Source organism: Mus caroli, unplaced genomic scaffold (genome assembly GCF_978045245.1).
Source record: "Mus caroli unplaced genomic scaffold, Mus_caroli_1 scaffold_1, whole genome shotgun sequence".
Taxonomy (NCBI): domain Eukaryota; kingdom Metazoa; phylum Chordata; class Mammalia; order Rodentia; family Muridae; genus Mus; species Mus caroli.
This window is the reverse complement of record NW_028227256.1, coordinates 151167958-151186652: the sequence shown is the minus strand read 5'-3', so window position 1 is coordinate 151186652 and position 18695 is coordinate 151167958. Positions and strand designations below refer to the sequence as shown.

The 18695-nt window shown below is 48.0% G+C and overlaps 1 protein-coding gene across 5 annotated transcripts in view; it reads right to left on the bottom strand.

Moving 5' to 3' along the window:
* Nucleotides 1-12484: 12484 nt before the first annotated feature.
* Rgs8 (regulator of G protein signaling 8) overlaps nt 12485-18695 on the bottom strand; it is a 44556-nt gene continuing 38345 nt past the window's right edge. For all 5 annotated transcript variants that reach the window (XM_029483087.2, XM_029483104.2, XM_029483106.2 and 2 more), the window contains exon 6: nt 12485-17476. In XM_029483087.2, coding sequence (XP_029338947.1) covers nt 17294-17476 — 183 coding nt within the window. In that variant the 3' untranslated portion in view covers nt 12485-17293. The remainder of the gene's footprint in view (nt 17477-18695) is intronic.

Sequence of the window (18695 nt, the reverse complement as noted above, 5' to 3'; positions counted from 1 at the left end):
TCTACCTCTACCTCAGCTGACACTGCCCCTTCTGCCTTCTACGGATTGCGAATGTAACTAAAATCTCACTGAACAGGAAGATGTCCACTCTGCCCTTAGCCATCCCACTGAGCTGTCCAGTCATCGAAGACAGGCATGGCTTGTATTGTTTTCCTTTACATCATCATCAAGGCACATTGTCTGGGAGAAAACACTGTAAAAAAAATAATTGAAAAACCAAACCAAATATGGACTGAGAAGAGGGACTGTATTCAAGTTATCTCAGTGTTATATAAGATGCCATTCTGAGCATCCCATCTGGGTCGGCCCCATGAAGGGAGACAGGCCCCTGGTAAGATGAGCTCAGAGACCTTTGCCTATGCTCCACGGGCAGCAGGAATAAAATCCATCACTTCTACTTACATAACCTTTCCTATTTATAATCTCCTTTCCTATATCACATCTTTTAAAAAGGAGCTTCAACAGTAAAAGCCCTCTTTCCCTACTCACAAAGACAAGCAAAAATACCCACAAGAATTTCAAATATACGGAACAATCGGGAAAGGTGGTGGCAGGTCACAGTTTCAACTGAAAAAGAATTGCACCAGGTAAGGGGATGACGGGTCTATGCCCCTGGGCCTCCCTTTAGCCAAATCCCAACTAATGCATGAGAGCTCTCAGCCTCATCTCTTCTGGGTGAGGACGTCATCTCAGTTAAATGCCAATCAGACAGACAGTGTCCCCTTCCCCCAAGACAGCAGTGTGGCCGTTCACTAAGGGCAGGGATATTACACATAAGTCTCATAGTTACTGCCTATTCAAAATTCACAGACACCACCCCCACCTCTGAGCGAGACAGGCAAGCGTGACCCCAGACAGGACGTGACACTTCCTGTCTGTGGTGGTCAGCAACTCCTACCTCCATCACTCACTCCACCCCTACTCCTGGTTTCTTCACCCCCAGTTTCACTGTTTATCTCCATGTAACTGCAGCTGACCTAAGAAGCTGACGTGATTATATTTCCTATCTGGAAAATGAGTATTTGGACACATTCAATGGTTGGATAATAAGTTGTGTTTGGGTATGCAGAAACACAGCCCGTGCCTAACACATAGAATGTGCTCACTCTCTGTCGCTATGATGAAAATAACCAGCACTGCTCCCTCAGGCGTCTTGTCTGTCTCACAGGCCTGATCTCAGTTTTGTATCTGACCCAGACTAAGTTCTTCCTTTAGGAAAAGGGAGGTAATTTTTCTGAAGCCACGACTAACAACTGTTGTTAACTTGTTTCTGGTATTTGGGGCAGGGTCTCACTTATCAGGCAGGATGGCTTGGAACTTGTTATGATACCTAGGCTGTGCTTGAAATCCAAACCCTTGTGCCTGTCTCCTAAGTTCTGGGATTGCATGTGTGCACTGTACCTAACTAAGACTGAAGCCTGTCTTAGTTAGGGTTTCATTGCTGTGAAGAGACACCATGATCACAGCAATTCTTATGAAGGAAAACATTTAGCGGGGGTTGGCTAATAGTTTCAGAGGTTTAGTCCATTATCCTCATGAAGCATGGCGGCACACAGGCAGACACGGTGCTGGACAAGGAGCTGGGAGTTCTACAGCTCGATTCTCAGACAGCAGGAAGGGACTACCACACCAGGCATAGCCTGATCATCCAAACCCACCCCCAGTGACACAAGGCCACACCCCCTCCAACAAGGCCACACCCAACCCAACAAGGCCACACCCACTCCAACAAGGCCACACCTCCTAATAGTGCTACTCCACATCCTATAGGAGAATTTTCATCCAAACTATCACAGAGCCTAACACTTTTTAAAAGCCCCTGTTTCCATTTCACACCCATGTGTGTTCCCAGAGCTTCTTTTCACTGAACTCCTCCTCCTCCTCTTCCTCCTCCTCCTCCTCCTCCTCCTCCTCCTCCTTCTTCTTCTTCTTCCCAGGCCTGTTTTTGGTGTCTCTTCCCCTTCATTCCACCTGACACACAGGTTGAAGACAGTAGGCTCAGACCACATGCCTTGTCACGTCTGAATTGTGTACAGCTCAGGGAGCATGGATGGAAGCTAATGACTTTCCCCAGCCACCCAGGGCAGAACTTCACCCTTCATTCCTTTTGTCCCTTTGTGACTGGCTGAAACCATGAGTCAAACTAATTTTTTTTTGTCCCCATAAGTTGTTTCTTAAAGTATTTTAGTCACAGTGACAGAAGAAATCATCAGTACCCCAGGCTGTACCATTCAAGCCTAAAGCTTTTTTCTGTTAGGCCATAGATACCATTCAGATGCAACCTCAGGTCACCTCCTCTATCACCCTCCTAGAGTGGTAGAGATCACAGCAGCTGAGCTTCCCTCTGCACGGGGACATCACAGTCCCTGTGAGTGGGCCACCAAAACTCAAGGAGCTCCATGTTCAAAAGCTATGTTTTCTTCCTATTTTCTGGCTGAATGCAGGGGAGATAGAAAACAAAATTCTATCGGGACATTTAATGCCTGGAAGAATCTGTCATCAGCTGTTATACTCGATCTAATTCTGTGATATAGGACACGGAAGCTTTGGTCTCAGGAAGCGGAAGCAGAGGAAAAGACAAAGGAAATGGATGTGAATGAGTGACTTGGGAATCCACCCTGAAGAATCAAAGCACTAAGAATACAGTTACATCGTGGTATTGGCCAGGACCAGGGTTCCAGGGATACTTGGAGGTTCTGAGGGAGTTCTAAGTTCTTGGGCCCAGGAACAAGGAATTGAAGAGATGGGTTGGATAGCTGTAAAAACAGGGACAGTTTATTAGAAAAAGATACATTTTAAAGAATGGAAGGGAGCCAGAAAGGTTAGTGACTCAAATGTCCTCTGCTGCAAACAGGGCAGGGTTCTTATGTGATGAGCTGAGTCATTTTAAAAGCAGGACACTTTCTTGTGTGTGCTCCATGATGTGAAGTTCTGGGGACAGCTTCATGCACCACACAGCTCATTAGCATCTTAAATCTCCACCCAGGAGTATACATTTTAATATTATAATGAGTTGTCACCTTCAGACTCTCTGGCCTGTCTCTGCACCTGTGCTGGTGGCTTCCTCCAGTTCTCCTGGGCTTTAGGCCCAGGGATTCTGTCCTTCACCTTTGCCCACCATTTTTGTTTGTTTTGTTTGATGATGATTTGTAAGGCGTTGTACAAGGCCATCCAGCCTTTACTTTCTTCTCTCCTCTCCTTGGTGGAGACTAAGATAAAGTCCCTGTTTCCTGGGAGAGCTAGTTCTTGAACTCCTGGTGGATGGTGGATGCTAGAAGTATGGGATGCACTTTCTCTTGTGCAAAGCAATCCTGCAGTCCCTACAACTGTATCTGTTATTAGACCATAGTAAATACACAAAATCAAGTGAATCTTTAAAACCCTTTGTTCATTTTATACTATCCTTCTTGACCCATTGCTTGAGTCTTCATTATTTCTTCTTTCTCTCACCCACTTGTTTCAACGATGTGGCTTACATGGATGTGAATTACAGACATTCTCCTGCGCTCTTTGCCTGCCCTCCTCTGCCTCTCATCACCCAGGCTAAACCTATCCCCTACCATTTTCTTGTTCTCTTTAGGTTCATTGCACACACCTTGAAATATATTGTTTCAGGGCATATAGCTCTTAATCCCATCACTCCAGAGGCAGATGGGTCTCTGTAGTTTGCAGCCAACATGGTCTATATAGTGAGTTCTAGGCTACATTGTGAAACCCTGTTTAAAATATATATTTATGCATGAACAGATTCATTGTGTTTAAATTTTAAGAAAAAAAAATCAAAGCATTCCATAGCTTTCCAAATCCAAAGTCCCAAAATCCACATTAATTCAAACAAAAACGTGGTCAGGCCTATCATAGCAATACCCCACTCCTGGTACCAACTACTGTCTTAGTTAGGTTTTTATGTCTGTGAAAAGACACCATGATGAAGACAACTCTTACAAGGACAACATTTAATTGGAGCTGGCTTACAGGTTCAGAGGTTCAATCTATTATCATCAAGGCAGAAGCATGGCAGTGTTCAGGCAGGCATGGTGCAGGAGAAGCTAAGAGTTTTGTATCCTTATCTAAAGGCTGCTAGGAGAAGACTGCCTCTCATGTGATTAGGAGGAGGGTCTCATTGCCCACCCCCACAGTGACACAGCTACTCCAACAAGGCCACACCTCCTAATAGTTCTACTCCCTGGGCCAAACATATTCAAACCACCATACACACACATCTAGAGGGGTTTAGAGTGTCACTGTTATCTGTTGTTTACAGCTGCATGATATTCCTGTAAAAGTATTAATCTCTCTTATAAGAAGTCTGTTTAAAATGTCTAGTCCTTTAATCATCAACGGTGCTGCTGCTGATGTTTGGTGGCAAGCATATATAAGAGCACTTCTGAAGTTACTAGCTCCACTTAGCAAATGAGGAAATGGAGTCTCAGAGAGATTCCTGAAAGTTCTCCGTAACACACAGCAAGCAAGCAGTCAGAGAATTAGGATGGCCACATAGAATAGAGTTGAGAAAAAGTAGAGGGCGGGGCTTGGGGGCAATCAGAATAATGAGGAGACCTCCACCCAGCACAGTCTTATCTTGAAAAGAACTCTTATTTGCTGGCATTGATGAACTCGTTGAATGTCTGTTTAATGTGCCTTGGTCTATACTGGTCTGGAAACCCTGCTGTGGTCCAGATGAAGAGTCACGTGGCCCTTTAATCTGCAGGGCTGAGCTCTGCACTGAGAAGACCGTCTCTGGGCATCATAAGCCATCATCTCTCAGGGTACTGCCTTCCTCCCTCCCTCAGAACAGAGGAGATGCTCCCATATTCCCTGGCAGGTGTCCCTCCCCCAGGGTAGGTTGACCCAGAGTCAAAGCCTCCCTAGTTACTCCTGCTTTGCCTAGTTACACCCACTCCCAACCAATCCACAGGCTAATCAGGGTGAGGCCACCCACAGAGCCAGTTAACTGCCCAGGAGTGAGTGCAAGATCATGCCCTGGGCGCATGCAACAGGAAGGGAAAACAAGATCACAGCTGCACCGTGATGTCAGGGATGGGGCAGATGGGCATTCAAATAAAAATTAGAATTACCAGGCAAATACGCCCTAGGCAGACCAGCTGTTGCTGCACCGTGGCTGACAGACTTCCTGCAGAGTCTATACAGTCCCTCCAAAGAAAGTCCCTGAGACTTAGGCAGGAGCCTCACTTTTTCCCAAGGTCACTGATGAGTGCTCATAGGCTAAATCTTCCAGGGGAATTTACTACAGCAGTGGTTCTCAAAACTTCCTAAAGCTGCGACCCTTTAGTACAGTTCCTCATGTTGCGGTGACCCCCCAACCACAAAATTATTCTCATTGCTACTCTCGTAACTGTAATTTTGCTACTGTTATAAATCGTAATGTAAATATGTTTGGAGCTAGAGGTTTGTCAAAGGGCTCCCAACCCACAGGTGGAAGAACCTCTGTGCTAAAGATTTAAATTGAGGTTAGAAGAAAAAGTGCAGGGGTCAGTTTGAAAAACCTAGTGTTGAAGCCCCACAGGTGGAGAGTGAGGGATCTCATCTTTGTGTAGGAAAAGCTGTCCCAGGTCTACTTACCATCATCATGAGAACTAGGATGGGAATCACGTAGCCAGCCAGGGTCCTGGGCAACAGGACTGCCAGAGAAGAGGTATCAGCTTTGACTCACTCCCTCTGAGACTTCAGACTCCAGGTAAAGAGAGCGACAAGAACTGAAGAGCTAAGAAGCTTAGTTCGCTCACACAGGAAGTGCTCTAGAGAGGCCTGGGGCTTTTCCTCAGGAAGGCAAAGCACAGGCTGGGAGCCAGGGCACCACAGAGGCAGAGTCTGCCACCCCAGCTGCTACTCATCAGCATACTCGGTTAACCCTTCAGAGCCCAGGGATCATCACACCTACTGCACTGAAAATGAAAGGAGATGCGAGTCACAGCATCCCCTACATGAATGTGTGCCCCCCTTTTCTCATTGACCTCTCTATGGGGTTTATAGTAAGTGCTACTTCTGTGCTTCTGATCTATTCCATTCTTCTCTGGATGGGTGGTGGATGTACATGAAATTTCTTCTACGGCTTTTGAGAACATCTCCAGACTCTTCCAATCCACCCCCAACTTATGCTCTCAAGCAGGCACCTAAAGGTCCTTGGCTTTGCCCACCCACCTTATAAGGACAGGTTGTTATGCCCTATGAATGGGAAGGGATAGCAATCTAAGAGGCTGAGGTCCCTTCAAAGTGGCCAGGCTTCTCTGGCTTCTGTCCAGCCTGGAATGCTTCATTCTGACCCTGAACACTGTAGAGAACAGGGGCAGGTGCCAGGGAGACAAAAAAGGCCCTCAGGGACAGGATGGACAGCTGTCAAGATCCTGAGTGGGGGAGGGGCAAGAGGGGAGCGGTATGAGGACTTTAGATGAGGTGAGCAGGGGAGCCAACCAAAAACAGCACACTGGGCTCACCTCGAGAAGCTAATGACCCAGACAGCGGGCACTGAACATGCCGTGGCGCTTCTCCTGTTTCCTTTATTTTAGAATCCAGGCTTCCAGCTTCCACTCAAAAGAGGGATTAGCCCAAGCCAGTGAACAAGTGGCCAACAGCTGCTCCCTCAACAATGCGAGCCTGTCTCTGTGGCTGCAGATGCCAGTCCCTCTGTGTGAGAACACTTCCTCCCCGCCTGAGTCAAGTCCCTCTGCAGAGCTGCCTGCAGAAAAGGCCATTGAGCAGTGTGAGGAACAAGGGTCCGACAGCTCTCCTGTACCCCCCCCCCCCCACACACACACCTATTCTTTCAGGTTGCTTCAGCTCAGGCGTGGCAGCCCCTGAATCAGGTATGCAAGGCTATTTGCTCCTGATTGCGTCAGGGTTGGGTCCGCCCTGAGCCTGTCCCTCTCCTTCTTTTACCCAGGCCAAGGCCACAGGGAAAGCAAAAGAGCTGCTGAGTAATTGCCCACAGTCACCTCCCCAGGGATCTTTCCCCCACCTCGCAGTAAGAGTTTCCCATGATCCACACAGACCGGACCAAAATGTGGACGTGATCATGATACACAAGCTCCCGGAAGCCTAGCATCCCAGCCCCTCACCCCAGTTCTCTGCCATCTCCTGGGAGACTCTGCCAATTGTCAATGATCCTTACACACTAGCTACAACTGGCCTAACAATACCCTCACTTGGAAAACCCCAACACATTCATTTTTAGAACATGCGGTAGAAAGCATTTCCTTTGGAGTCCCAGCAAACCTACACATCACTATTATGAGTTGAAAGTGACTCCATCCCCATTCATCCCTGAGCAGTTTACACCGGGGTGTGGGGGTACTCAGAGTATGAACATCCACCTGTGGTACCCCAGAGCTTACAAGCCAAAAGTATTGTTCGATTCCTGCCATTAGGTAAGGGCATGCTGTCAGTGCCTGATCAGATCTGATGCAAGGAGGTTGTTTTGGGTTTTTTTTTTTTTGGTTTTTGTTTTTTTTTTCCTCTGCCAACTCAAACATCCAGTTAATCTGTTTGCATTTGGGGTGGTGATTTGAGGAGCTAAGTGACAAGCAGAGAGTCCTGGCATATCTAACTTGCATTTAACACAGTACCCTCTTAGGTGAGAAGCGTTGTTTACAAGCTAACAGAGGCTCTGTTTTTCTGCAAGCATTCACCCACCTCAGCTGACTAACTGCCAACTGATCCCAGATAATGTTAAGGGACTGAATAGTAAGATAGCCTCACACCGGGGCCAGGGTCGCCAACGCTTAGAGCTATAATTTTTTAAGCACTTCCCCAATACCCAGTCCTGCTCCATGTGGTTTCAATAAATTACCCATAATCCTGTGGCTACCCTGCCAGGAAATGTACTGACTGGGCCCCTTTTGCTAATAAGCAAAGCAAGACCTGGAGAGGCTCCTTCTCCAGGGTCCCAGACAACACCAGTGTCCAGGCCCCTGCCTCTGTGGTTCAGAATCCTCTGTGCTCTCCCACCAGTGACCTCTGGGAAGAGGCAGCCCCTGTTCATGCCCATGATGCTAGTATTAGTGCCTGCTGAATGGAGCTGGAGGGAGATAGCATTGAGGTCCACACACTGGGGACATACCTTCCCACGGCAGATGAGGGAGATGGAGCCACATGTCCTTAGTCTGGGGACTGGGCTGTGGCTCAGCAACCCTAAAAGGAATGTTGTATCCTTGATGTGCCCTTGTGGAGGACAGACTGAAGGACTAGGGGAGACAGTATGAAGGCAGGACTGACACAAATCAAACTGAGTGACTGCATCTGTAGACTCATTGCCAGGGAACAGCCTTGCACACAACTGGCCATTCTAGCCCCAGGCAGGTTCTACAGTACATCTTTTCAACCATGGTTGTTTTCTATCAGGATTCCAGACTTCTGAGTGAGCAAAGGTCAGAAATGTGTCCCCCATCTCTACTCTAGTCAGTGTACACTTGTTGGTCCCATCCCAGGACAGTTTAGTTCTAGTACTCCAAGTTCCTTCCAGTACCAGCTCCACCCACTTCATCCCCTAGAACCTCCTGTCCACAGCACAGTAGACACTGGGATGTTGACTCTGGATTTAGAGTGCCAGAATTCTAAACTCCACTTCTGCCAGCCTCGACCCATGTGACATTGGGGATATCATATAATCCATCTGTGCTTTCGTTTCCTCTTGTGTTCTTGGTGATAACAGCAGCATTTACCTTATAATGGGCTGATTCCTAACCCCTAGTACCTCAGAAGTTGGAGACAGAATTTTAAAGAGGATGACATTGAAGTTATGCAAGAAGGACATATCTGTCCATTAGGACAGCTGTCATTAGGAGAAGGGAAGAGACTCTAGGAGTTCCTTGGCTCTTCTGAGGACTTTCTACATAGCAAGCATAGGCACCTACCAAATGAACATAAGTGGCTCCGTACTTCAAGCAGGAAAAATAGAATCCAGTGCTTGGAAGTCAAGAGCCATCCAGAGGGTGCTGTACAGAGTCACCATTGAGTCTCTGATCTGACAAGATCTGAATCCTCTTGTTTCCCCATCAACTATCTCTGCACAGAGCCAGCCCCTGTAGGTGCTCATACGGCTGGTTTCAGTGCCTGAAGGAGAAGGACTAGGGACACGACTTGCTGAAGCCTACAGTTCAGGGATGTATATTCCCAGTAGCAAGCAAAGAGCCATCACCAAGTCTAGGGGCGATGCCTCATTGGAAACCAGCTGAGAAGGGCCTTGATCTTGAAAGTTTAGCTCCAGAGTCATGAGACAATAAAGTTCTGTTGTCTTGGTCATGTGTGTGGAACTGACTTCCTCCTTCCTCCTTCACATAGGTTCTGGGGGTAGATCTCAGGCTGCTGGGCTTGCAGAGCAATTGCCTTTACTTCCTGTGCCGTCTCACTAGACACGGTTCTCTCTCATAGTCATGCAAGAAGCAAATGGGTTTTGAAAGGAGGAAAGCGCTAACTTGTTTTGACCATCCTAGGAAACTAATGCCCCATCCCATAGGATTGTCATGGGGATCTGGCTAGACAGAGTCTCAGCTGCTCAGCTAAGCCTCTGACTCCCAACTGTTTCTTTTCTTTCTTCCTGCTCATAAGTGCACAGCTGTCCACATTCACCTGGCAGATGCCAATGCTTATAAACCAAGGAGAGTCATTGTAAGAGCCAAGGAAGTTCACCGAGGTTCCGGGTTTTAGAGGTCTTGCCTCCACCACTAAATTATACTAGCGTCTCAGCCGTACACAGTGCCTCCCCAAAGCACTTGTGGGTTCAACATTCTTTCAGTAAATATTTAGGGAGCCAAGCAAGGAATGAGGAAGACACAGTCTCTTCTCTTGGGAGTTTAGTGAAGCAAAGAAGAGAAGGCATACTGATTTTATAATAGCATTGGCTTTCTGAGGTTTTCTTTTATTGTTATTTATTTCTGCAGCATCACAGGCACATCCGCCATGCGTTTGGAAGCCAAAGGACAACTTTGTAGAGGTGGCTTCCTCCTTCCACCTTTACATGGATTTGGGGGATAGAACTCAGCCTGCCGGGCTTGAACACCAGTCGTCTTTACCTCCTCCGCTCTCTCACTGGTCATGGTTCATCTTTCACAGTCATGCAAGAAGCCAGCGAGTTACAAAAGGAGAAACCTAACTGCACTTAACACGCACTGCATTTGCACTCATGAGTGTAGCAGCACTCAGATACAAAAGTCATCTCTACACCAAGTAACCATTAAAGGAAGGAATGGAGAGCCAGGCAGAGGGCCCTGTTACCCCATCCAAGGAGCAGGAGAGCACAGGTAGGGCAGTGTGTGAAGCTTTACAGAGGAAGTTGTTGGTAACCAGAAGTCCTATCACACCCCATCCTCAGAAGGAAGAAAAGGAAGAGGAGTCAGTGCTAACTACTTATTGATCACAGCAAACCCTAGTACTGGCTCTGTTAACATCTCAGTTTTACAGATGGGAATTCCCCCAAACTCCTATACCTTGCAAGAGTTAAAACTGGAATTCCAACCCAGATGTTTTTAGTGTCAGATTCCAAATCCCTTAGAGCCTGTAGCTGTGACCCTATCAAAGACAGCTCTTGGATTGTGGCCTTTCCTGTCTAGCTGTGACCTGGGCTGTGAACTTAGATGCCCTTCTGTGCCACGGGGTGAGGCATGGACTGGTGGGATGTGTATCCTTTTATAAAAAGAGACTGAGAGTCCCTTATTTTCCTTCTATTATTGCAGCTCAGAAGTATGACCTAGAGTTTGGCCCGACAGGAGGTGGCACAACAGAAATACAGATCTATTTATGCATAAGCCAGCCTGTCTATGGTGTTTTGTTATAGCAGCTCCACAGAAAAGACAGGCCCAACCTAACAGCTTCCCACAGGAGTCTCTGCCTCTGGCAATGACTCTTACTTAGTAGATGTAGGACTTATTTTTTCCCGTGTGTTAGGAAACTTTAGGTGTAGCCCCAAGTCTCTTACATCGGCCAGAGCTTCTCTCAGAGTTCAGGAGAGCACACAGACACAAAAGCCAGTTCCACACCAAGTTACCATTAAGGGAAGGAGTAGAAAGCCAGCCAGAAGTTCCAGTTACCCCATCCAAAGAGCAAAAGACCATGGGAAGGGGAATTTGTGAAGCTTTATAGAGGAAATTGTTAGTAACCAGGAGCCCCATCACACCCCATCCCTAGAAGGAAGAAAAGGAAGAGGAGGAAGAAGACTGTGCCTGACTCTCACCTCAGCCCCTGGAGGGAGCGGGTTCCATGGTCTGTTGGAGAGCCTGGCATATACCCGATGCCTGAAGCCCAGAGATGAGGGTCTGATTTCAGCCCCGAAAAGCCAGTGATGTGTTAGGCTGATTAAGGAGCCCTGGCTGCCAAACAAAACATACTTTCTGCTTTATCAGGCCTCAGGATTCCCAGTGGACCAGTTGTGAGCATCCTAAGTGAAGGTCAGCACAGGGTCCTCCTGTGACCCGTGGGAACGCAGACTTCAGGGGTCATACCACAGGGCATAGTCCAGGAAAAAGCAGGCACAGCCAGAATGGAAATCACTCTCACTGAGGGTGTTGTAAGGAGTGTCTCCTGAGACACAGAGTCACCAGTAAACTAGAAGTGTACCAGAGTCCACTCCAGTTTCTCGTTCACAGCCCAGGCTAGAGAGCATCCACACTGGGCATGATCACTGACTGGGTCCTTTGGCTCTCTGCCCCCTCCATTCTCTCCTGGCCATAGGAGATGACCTCTGTTGGCAATAAAAGAAGCAGCAGAAAAGCAAAGCTGGAAAAAGAGAAAGAAAGCCACCACATGTATTCTCCAGGGAGGGCTATAGTCTGCTGTCTTCCCGGTGGTCATGATTCCCGGTCAGCAACATTGGAATTTGAGGGGTATTGGTTGCATAATAACCCTTTCTACGTATAACCCTTTGAAGAAAAATCAGCTTTCCACTAAAGCCAGACCTTCTCTGGTCTGATTTTATTTTTAATTGGGATGTATTTGGATTATAAAGTTTCAATGTACCTCCATCTTTTCACCCCACCTGAAGGATAAGCCTTTGGCAGCAGAGTTAGTGGCTCACTCTTCTACTGTCCCCTCAGCAGGACCTGAGCACCAGGCACAAAGATTTGATGACTAATGCAGCACCTTTCAGGGAGACGCCATTGCACAAAGCAGTCGACAGCTATAAGCAATATGAACCAACTGCGTCTCAGATGGCCCCAGCTGAACAAACTTCCAAACCGTCGCCAGCCTTTTCTCTCCCAGCATTTTCAAGCCGTAGGTGGCACAAATAAAAATACCACCTGACATTTGTATGGCACTTCACAAAGCCACTCTCATAACCACCCCCGACGCTCAGCCCCAGACCGTTCTCAATCAACCCGTGTCTATCCACACCCCTACTCTCCCTGGTGGCCAGCCCCGTGACAGACACTGCAGGGCCGGGCCACGCGCTGCCCCCCTGCGGAGTCCACGTGTTGTGGGAAGAGTTTGCTCATAGAGAGTCAGACAGCCAGAAATGTGGGCAGAGAGCGAAGGGCAGCTTGTTCAGGTTTTGTTTATTATGTTCTCACAGCCTGTGTATAGTAAAGGTGAGTGAGTGTATTTCACTTTACATGGTAATGAAAGAACTCAATGAGGATTCGGTCGGCCAAGCGGTTTATAGGGCAGATGAGCTGCGTTGTGCTCCGTGAGTGACCAGCTAAGGCTACTGTGGTCGGGGCGTATGTAGGGCCTACTCGCCTTGTAACCCGGCAGAGGGGAAGGAGCAGAGGGGTTAAGTTCAAGAAATAAACAGTTTATTGAGAGGACCCCAAACCCAAAACCTGGTGAGGGCCGGAGTCCCATCCTGACGTATCCCATGGTGCCCCTACGGCATCCTGTAGAGTCTTTGAGAAGCCACAGGGACAGAAAGCCATCTCTCCTCTTCGCTTCTCCCTCCTTGTCTCATGCCAAGTGTCACAGTGGCATAGATGCCCAGCGCCAGGAGTATTGTTGGTACTACCTCTCCTGTTTTAACTGGAAGGGGGTGGACCTCAGGAAAGCTGACACTTGACAGACTGAAGGCAAGGGTAGAAAACCAGAGTTCCTCTGCAGGGTCGACGGAGTTCTGGGGTTCTTGCTAGAAGGCCATCCTGCCTATGAATGTGCCCTCTCCCCCTTTCCCTCTGGGAAATGGAGAAGCAACTGGGGAGTCTCTCCTGCCTTGCCCCTCCTCCTCAGGCTCCCTCCACATTGTCCACCTTTCCCCGGTTCTCATGCCTTCTTCCAGCAGAGAAAGCTTCTCTACTGTCCAGGCGGTGCGGGTCCATCCATGACAAACACCTGGGCAGAGCATTCGCCTGTTCACAGCTTTGGTTTCTCAGAGCAGCAAGTTCTGGAGAAAGCACCAGAAAACAGAGCCAGCTTGCAGCTTCCTTGCTGCCTATCCAACACAGGGCCAAAGAAAATGGTGAGGGCTTAAAGCAGGAGTCTGAGTCACACTGTAGTCTTGGAAAAGCCTCCCAGATTTCATCCAGGAAGGGCCACCCTCCACAGAGAAATTTGGAAGCTGTTGCATCACGACTGTCACTACTGAGACACTTTTCACTCCCTAGCTATGTTCCAGTCACCCTACTGCATGACCTTGGGTACAGAGGCACAGCCTGACACACAATGGCCAAACACAAGAGTATATGAAGACAAACGGAGATGGAGTCCATGATGCAGGCCGGGGAGGAAGCGCTGTGGTAGAGGCTGGGGAAGCAGGGCAAAGCAGTTCTCCGTCAAGTGCCTTGATGTCCCCAACCTTGGCGGACCTACTACCAACTATTGCATTTAGCCTGAACGCAAACATGACCTCAAAGGAGCCAGTCAGACTGAGAGGCAGGAGGCAACCACCGCGAGAGCCAGCTGCAGAGTGGGCAGGGTGGCCTGGTTATTGTGCTTTTGGCATCCAAGTGGGCTGCCGGGCCCTGTTTTACTCAGTTCTGTTCCTCTTCATTGCTTAGGCTGCCGTTTCCTGTCCACATCTGCACATTGGAACTGCTATCAAGACATTAAAAACTACTGCCACCTGGCTCCCTCCGAGCCTTTCCAATTTAGCTACTCTATGGTAGAAACTGAACAGTTAAGTTTTTTGTTGTTGTTGATGATGTTGTTGTTTTTTAGTGCTCCCCTGGTAAGCCTAGTGAGCAGCGAGGCTGAGAACCACTGTCTTGGGCCATCTCTGTCCAGTGCCTGTAGGCCATTACACGTCCAGGAGCTTCTTTCTTTTGTTCAATGTTGTTTTATGGGCCTCTTGCCTAGGTCTATAGGATCAGCACCTCCTCCGGGTGTGGAAGCTGGGAGTTAGCGTTTGTGAGGGGCTTTCAAGGTGACCCTCTATTCTTCATGCCTAATAATAAATACTACGTCAGGGTATCACTCCCCCCTTCAACCCAGAATGCTCGAGTTGTCAGTGACTGAGATCTAGTTAGTCCACAAGAGCAACGGCCAACCACACACCAGACCCAAAGCAAGTCAACACTCCAGTGGGACCAACAGGTCGCTCAGGGATGGAAAGTCACAGCACGGTGTCCTGCTGCCTGGGACAGGTCGCTCAGGGATGGAAAGTCACAGCACGGTGTCCTGCTGCCTGGGCTGGCCTGAGTCCAGGGCCAGTCGTCAGCACACTCGCATGACTGGAGCAAAGGAAAACATCAAATGGAAATGGTGGCATCTGTGATGACAACCCAGTGAGGCAGATGAGGCTCGTAGAGGAGGAGATGAGGGGAGGGGGCTGGGAGGCGTGGAAGCTCGGAGATGAGGTATGCTTGGATATTGCTCTAGATGTTGTAAACATTTCTCTGTCTCAACACAGACCATAACCTGGGCTAGCATGACCAAAGTGCCTAAGAGGAGGTATCGGGGATAGAAACGCTGTGCTTTCTAGAAGAAGCAGGGGAGATAGGGGATATGAAAAGCTACTCACATGGGAAGATCATGTCTGAGGTGTACTGCCCAAGACTCACAACTCACAACGAAACACACACACAGACACACACACAGACAAGATGCTTCATGGGAGTACCATAAATGGGACTATGACACAGACACAAACTTATCTAGCTACAAAATTCAGGATACTCAAACTTGGTCCTTCATACCTACTCTCCGCCCCCACCCCCACCCAATGTGGAAAGGAGTCATCAGGGTGCATGACATCATCATCTGCAGCCTTCATCCCACCAAGAGCTGGCAAGAACTCTAGGCCCCAAAGGAGGGTGCCACACCACACACGTGGAGCCGTTTTGCATTGGGATGGGGCCAGTGTTGAGAAGACCCATCTGGGATGATTCCATCACTGCAGGTCCAGTGTATATGCACCGCATATTGGACAGTAGCATTTGGCAGCAGATGCACATTTCATATGTAAACAATGTTTAAAATACCCTGTGAGAGAATTTAATCATTACACTAATTCTGGCAGCTTTAGCTAAGAATATTTTTATGTCAGGGTAGGGAAATCTATGTGCTCTGACTAGGATCACCATTTGAAGCTTCAGAGTTCTTTTTAAATGACTGCCCCAGGTCCCTTCAGTGTGAGGCCTAGGACGTAGATGTTCTCTCTCTTTGAGGTTCACACCCATACACTAACACCCACTCACAGATGACAGTGTGCCACTTGGAAGGGCAGTTGGCACTAATACAGACTCATGGGGCCTTCTTGGCCTTGTCTGGCTACAACCAAGGAAGGAACTGATTCTCCAAGACCAGAATACAAACCCTAGGATGCCTTAGAAGGCCTAGCACTCCACAAAATGAGAGTATCAGCCCAGCCTTCCACCTCCTGCTTTCTAGGGCAGCTTGGTCACAGACTTGGCCAAGCTGAAAGTTTATGGCTCTTCAATGGGCCCAAGTTGACTGGTTGTGAATTATCACAGCAGTGCCTTCACCACATTCTCAGGTCACCCAGAGGTCACAGCTTCTAGGTTCATCTTCCATCTTCTGCTCTCTGTGCTGAAGATTCATCTTTCTGTCCCTGCAGGAGATGGCAGGGTCAGCTTTCTCCTGGGGAACTTCAGAGACTCCATGATGTTCGTGCCTCCTCCAAGAGAGAATATCCTGGTGTGTTTCCAGGAGCCAGCGCCCCGCCAGGGTACCACATAAACATTGCAGGAGAGTTTCCACAGCCTGATATTCACAGTGATTTTCCCAGGTCAGTCCCAAAGGCTAGAGACCAAGAAGGGAGCTATTTCTCAACAGCCAAAAGTGGACCCTCTCTAAGAAAGTATGTCCAGGAAGCAAGCTGCAATGAGAGTCTCAGGCTAGGTTCTCAGTGTTCCCCATCATAGTTACATGCCCTTCATGGAAGAAGGAGGTGGAGAGACAGGGAGAGCAACAGGCACTAGGGAAGCTGTCATGCTATGGGAATGCACCTCCCTTTGCCAAGCCATCTTTCATCCTAAGAGATCAGTGCTATGTGATGCCACGGGAAAGTGAGGACATGGAATACATTAGGCAACAGACAGGTCATACGGAGCCTCATTGCACAAAACTCTACTGATGCTACATTCCCTGGTCACTCGGCTTCTAGGAAAAGTTCTTAATAGAATTGAAGAAGATTCACAAACTCTTATCTTTCAAAAGGACAGCTCTGCTCAGAAGTCATGGGAGAAATCTCCCAGGACCCTTTCTAGAATTGCAAGTGTAAAGGAAGTTCAGTGAATTCCTTAGACCGAAAAGGGACCTCAGACTCCCTATTGGTCCCATGGAAATGGAAGACACAGCCAACTCCAGGGAATATATATCCTTTGTCAGGTCAGTCTTTGTCAGAGGTCACCTGTCAATGATGCTAGGGAAATGGAATTCCAAAGAGACCTCTCTTCTAAACTGTGAGGTCCAGTTACTCAGGCTGGGCCTCTGGGTTGTAACAGTGCAGCAGAACTGAGAACCTGAGGCATCTAGCTAATCCTCCTTTGGGGAAAGGACAAGGTGAAGGCCAGGAATCCTGCTGAAGAGGGTGTGGTGTGGAGGTCATGGGAGCTGCATTTGCGTTATTTACAAATTAGCCCGGCACAGTGAATTTGCCTTCTCAATAGAGATGACCGAAGGCATTATAAAGGGCCTGTTACTGGCCCACCCAGAGAAGGATGATAGCAGCGGTGCTGCCTCTAACCAAAACACAAATCTGGGTAGAAGGAATAGAGTCCCAGCTCCATCAGCTCGGTCATACTTTGGAAAAGCCCTTCATTCCCTTGTCACCGCCCCCAGCCTTCTACCCCAAACCCCAGCGCCTTTGGACATCTATGACATTTCACTTCAGAATATGGTCTTGGCAGCAAGGGGAAAGGAAAGCCAGTGACTTCCAAGCGTCCCCATCCGAGGTCTAGCTGAGCCTCCTCTGGCTTTGGGACAGCAGATCTAAGTACATTTTGGATCTCAGGAACCTAGGGTAAGAGTCTTTCTCCATGAGGCTGTGGACTTTTCCCTGAGCTTGATCAAAACAAGTCAGGGATGGCTCTTGCATGTTCTTCCTCGTGGCCTCTCGGGTCTGGAAATCGATATTCACCTGGAGATACAAACAGAGAGCAAGGTCACAGGCCCTCAGAGGCCAGGGCACCTATTGGGCAGCAGGCCAATCCACGGCAGCATCTCACTCTTTAGCTTTACTCCTGCTTCTCAAACTGCTTTCCTGGGCTTTATTCCTCAGGATTCTAGATGAAATGTGGTGGAGGCTGAAGTCCAAATAGGCTTAGTTTTGTGGTGTAAGTAAGGTAAGTGAAGAAACAAGAGACTAGCTGGGTTTGGTGGCACACACTTTAATCCCAGCACTCAAGATGCAGAGGCAGCTGGGTCTCTGTAAATTCAAGGCCAGTCTGGTCTACATAGTGAATTCCAGGAAGGCAGAGTTATGCAAAGAGACCATGTCAGAAAAGGAGAAGAGGAGGAGGAGGAGGAAGAAGAGGAGGAGGAGGAAGAGAGAGAAGACAGAGAAGGAGAGAGAGAGAGAGAGAGAGAGAGAGAGAGAGAGAGAGAAACTACAAAGCTTGTCTAAAAAAGGAAGGATGGGTAAGAGAACCATGGCAAGAATTCTCAAATCAACGAATCCTAATCAAGAGGGTTGATACCAGACTAATGTGAGTCTCAAGCCAGTTGTTAATGAAGGTCCCCCTAAATATGCTCTCTCATTCTTCCTTAACTACCAAGGTCAATAGATGCCCAATACAGACAGACCCTGGTAAATGTACATCTCTCTATATGTCACTATTAGGGGCTAATAGCATTCTATCCAACTGGTAAAGGCCTTACATCCAAGTCAAAGCTGCCTAAATAGAGAGAGCAAACTGTTCAATTAAACCTTCCCGAGGGACATGCTGTATTAAAATTCAGAACAGCTATACCTCATTCTAATCCAGCAATGAAAGTGACTATAAATATTCATTAATGAGCAATGGCAAATGCTCAGGAGGTGCTTCATCTCTAACACTTAGAGTAGCCTGGAAAAGCGAGTGACATTATCCTCTCTTATATCGGGGAAAATAAGGCTCAGAGTGATTGAATAAATTGAGGACAGTCCCACATTATGGAAGAACTGCAAACAAAATCCTTTAAAAGAGGGTACTTATTCTGTTAACCTCTGCTGTCCTTAAAAGCTATTTATCACAAGTTTGTTCATTTGTTTAGTGGTGTGTGTGTGTGTGTGTGTGTGTGTGTGTGTGTGTGTGTGTGTGTGTAGACAAGTTTCAGGAGTCAGTTCTCTCTCTGCACCATGTGGGTCTCAGAGATCA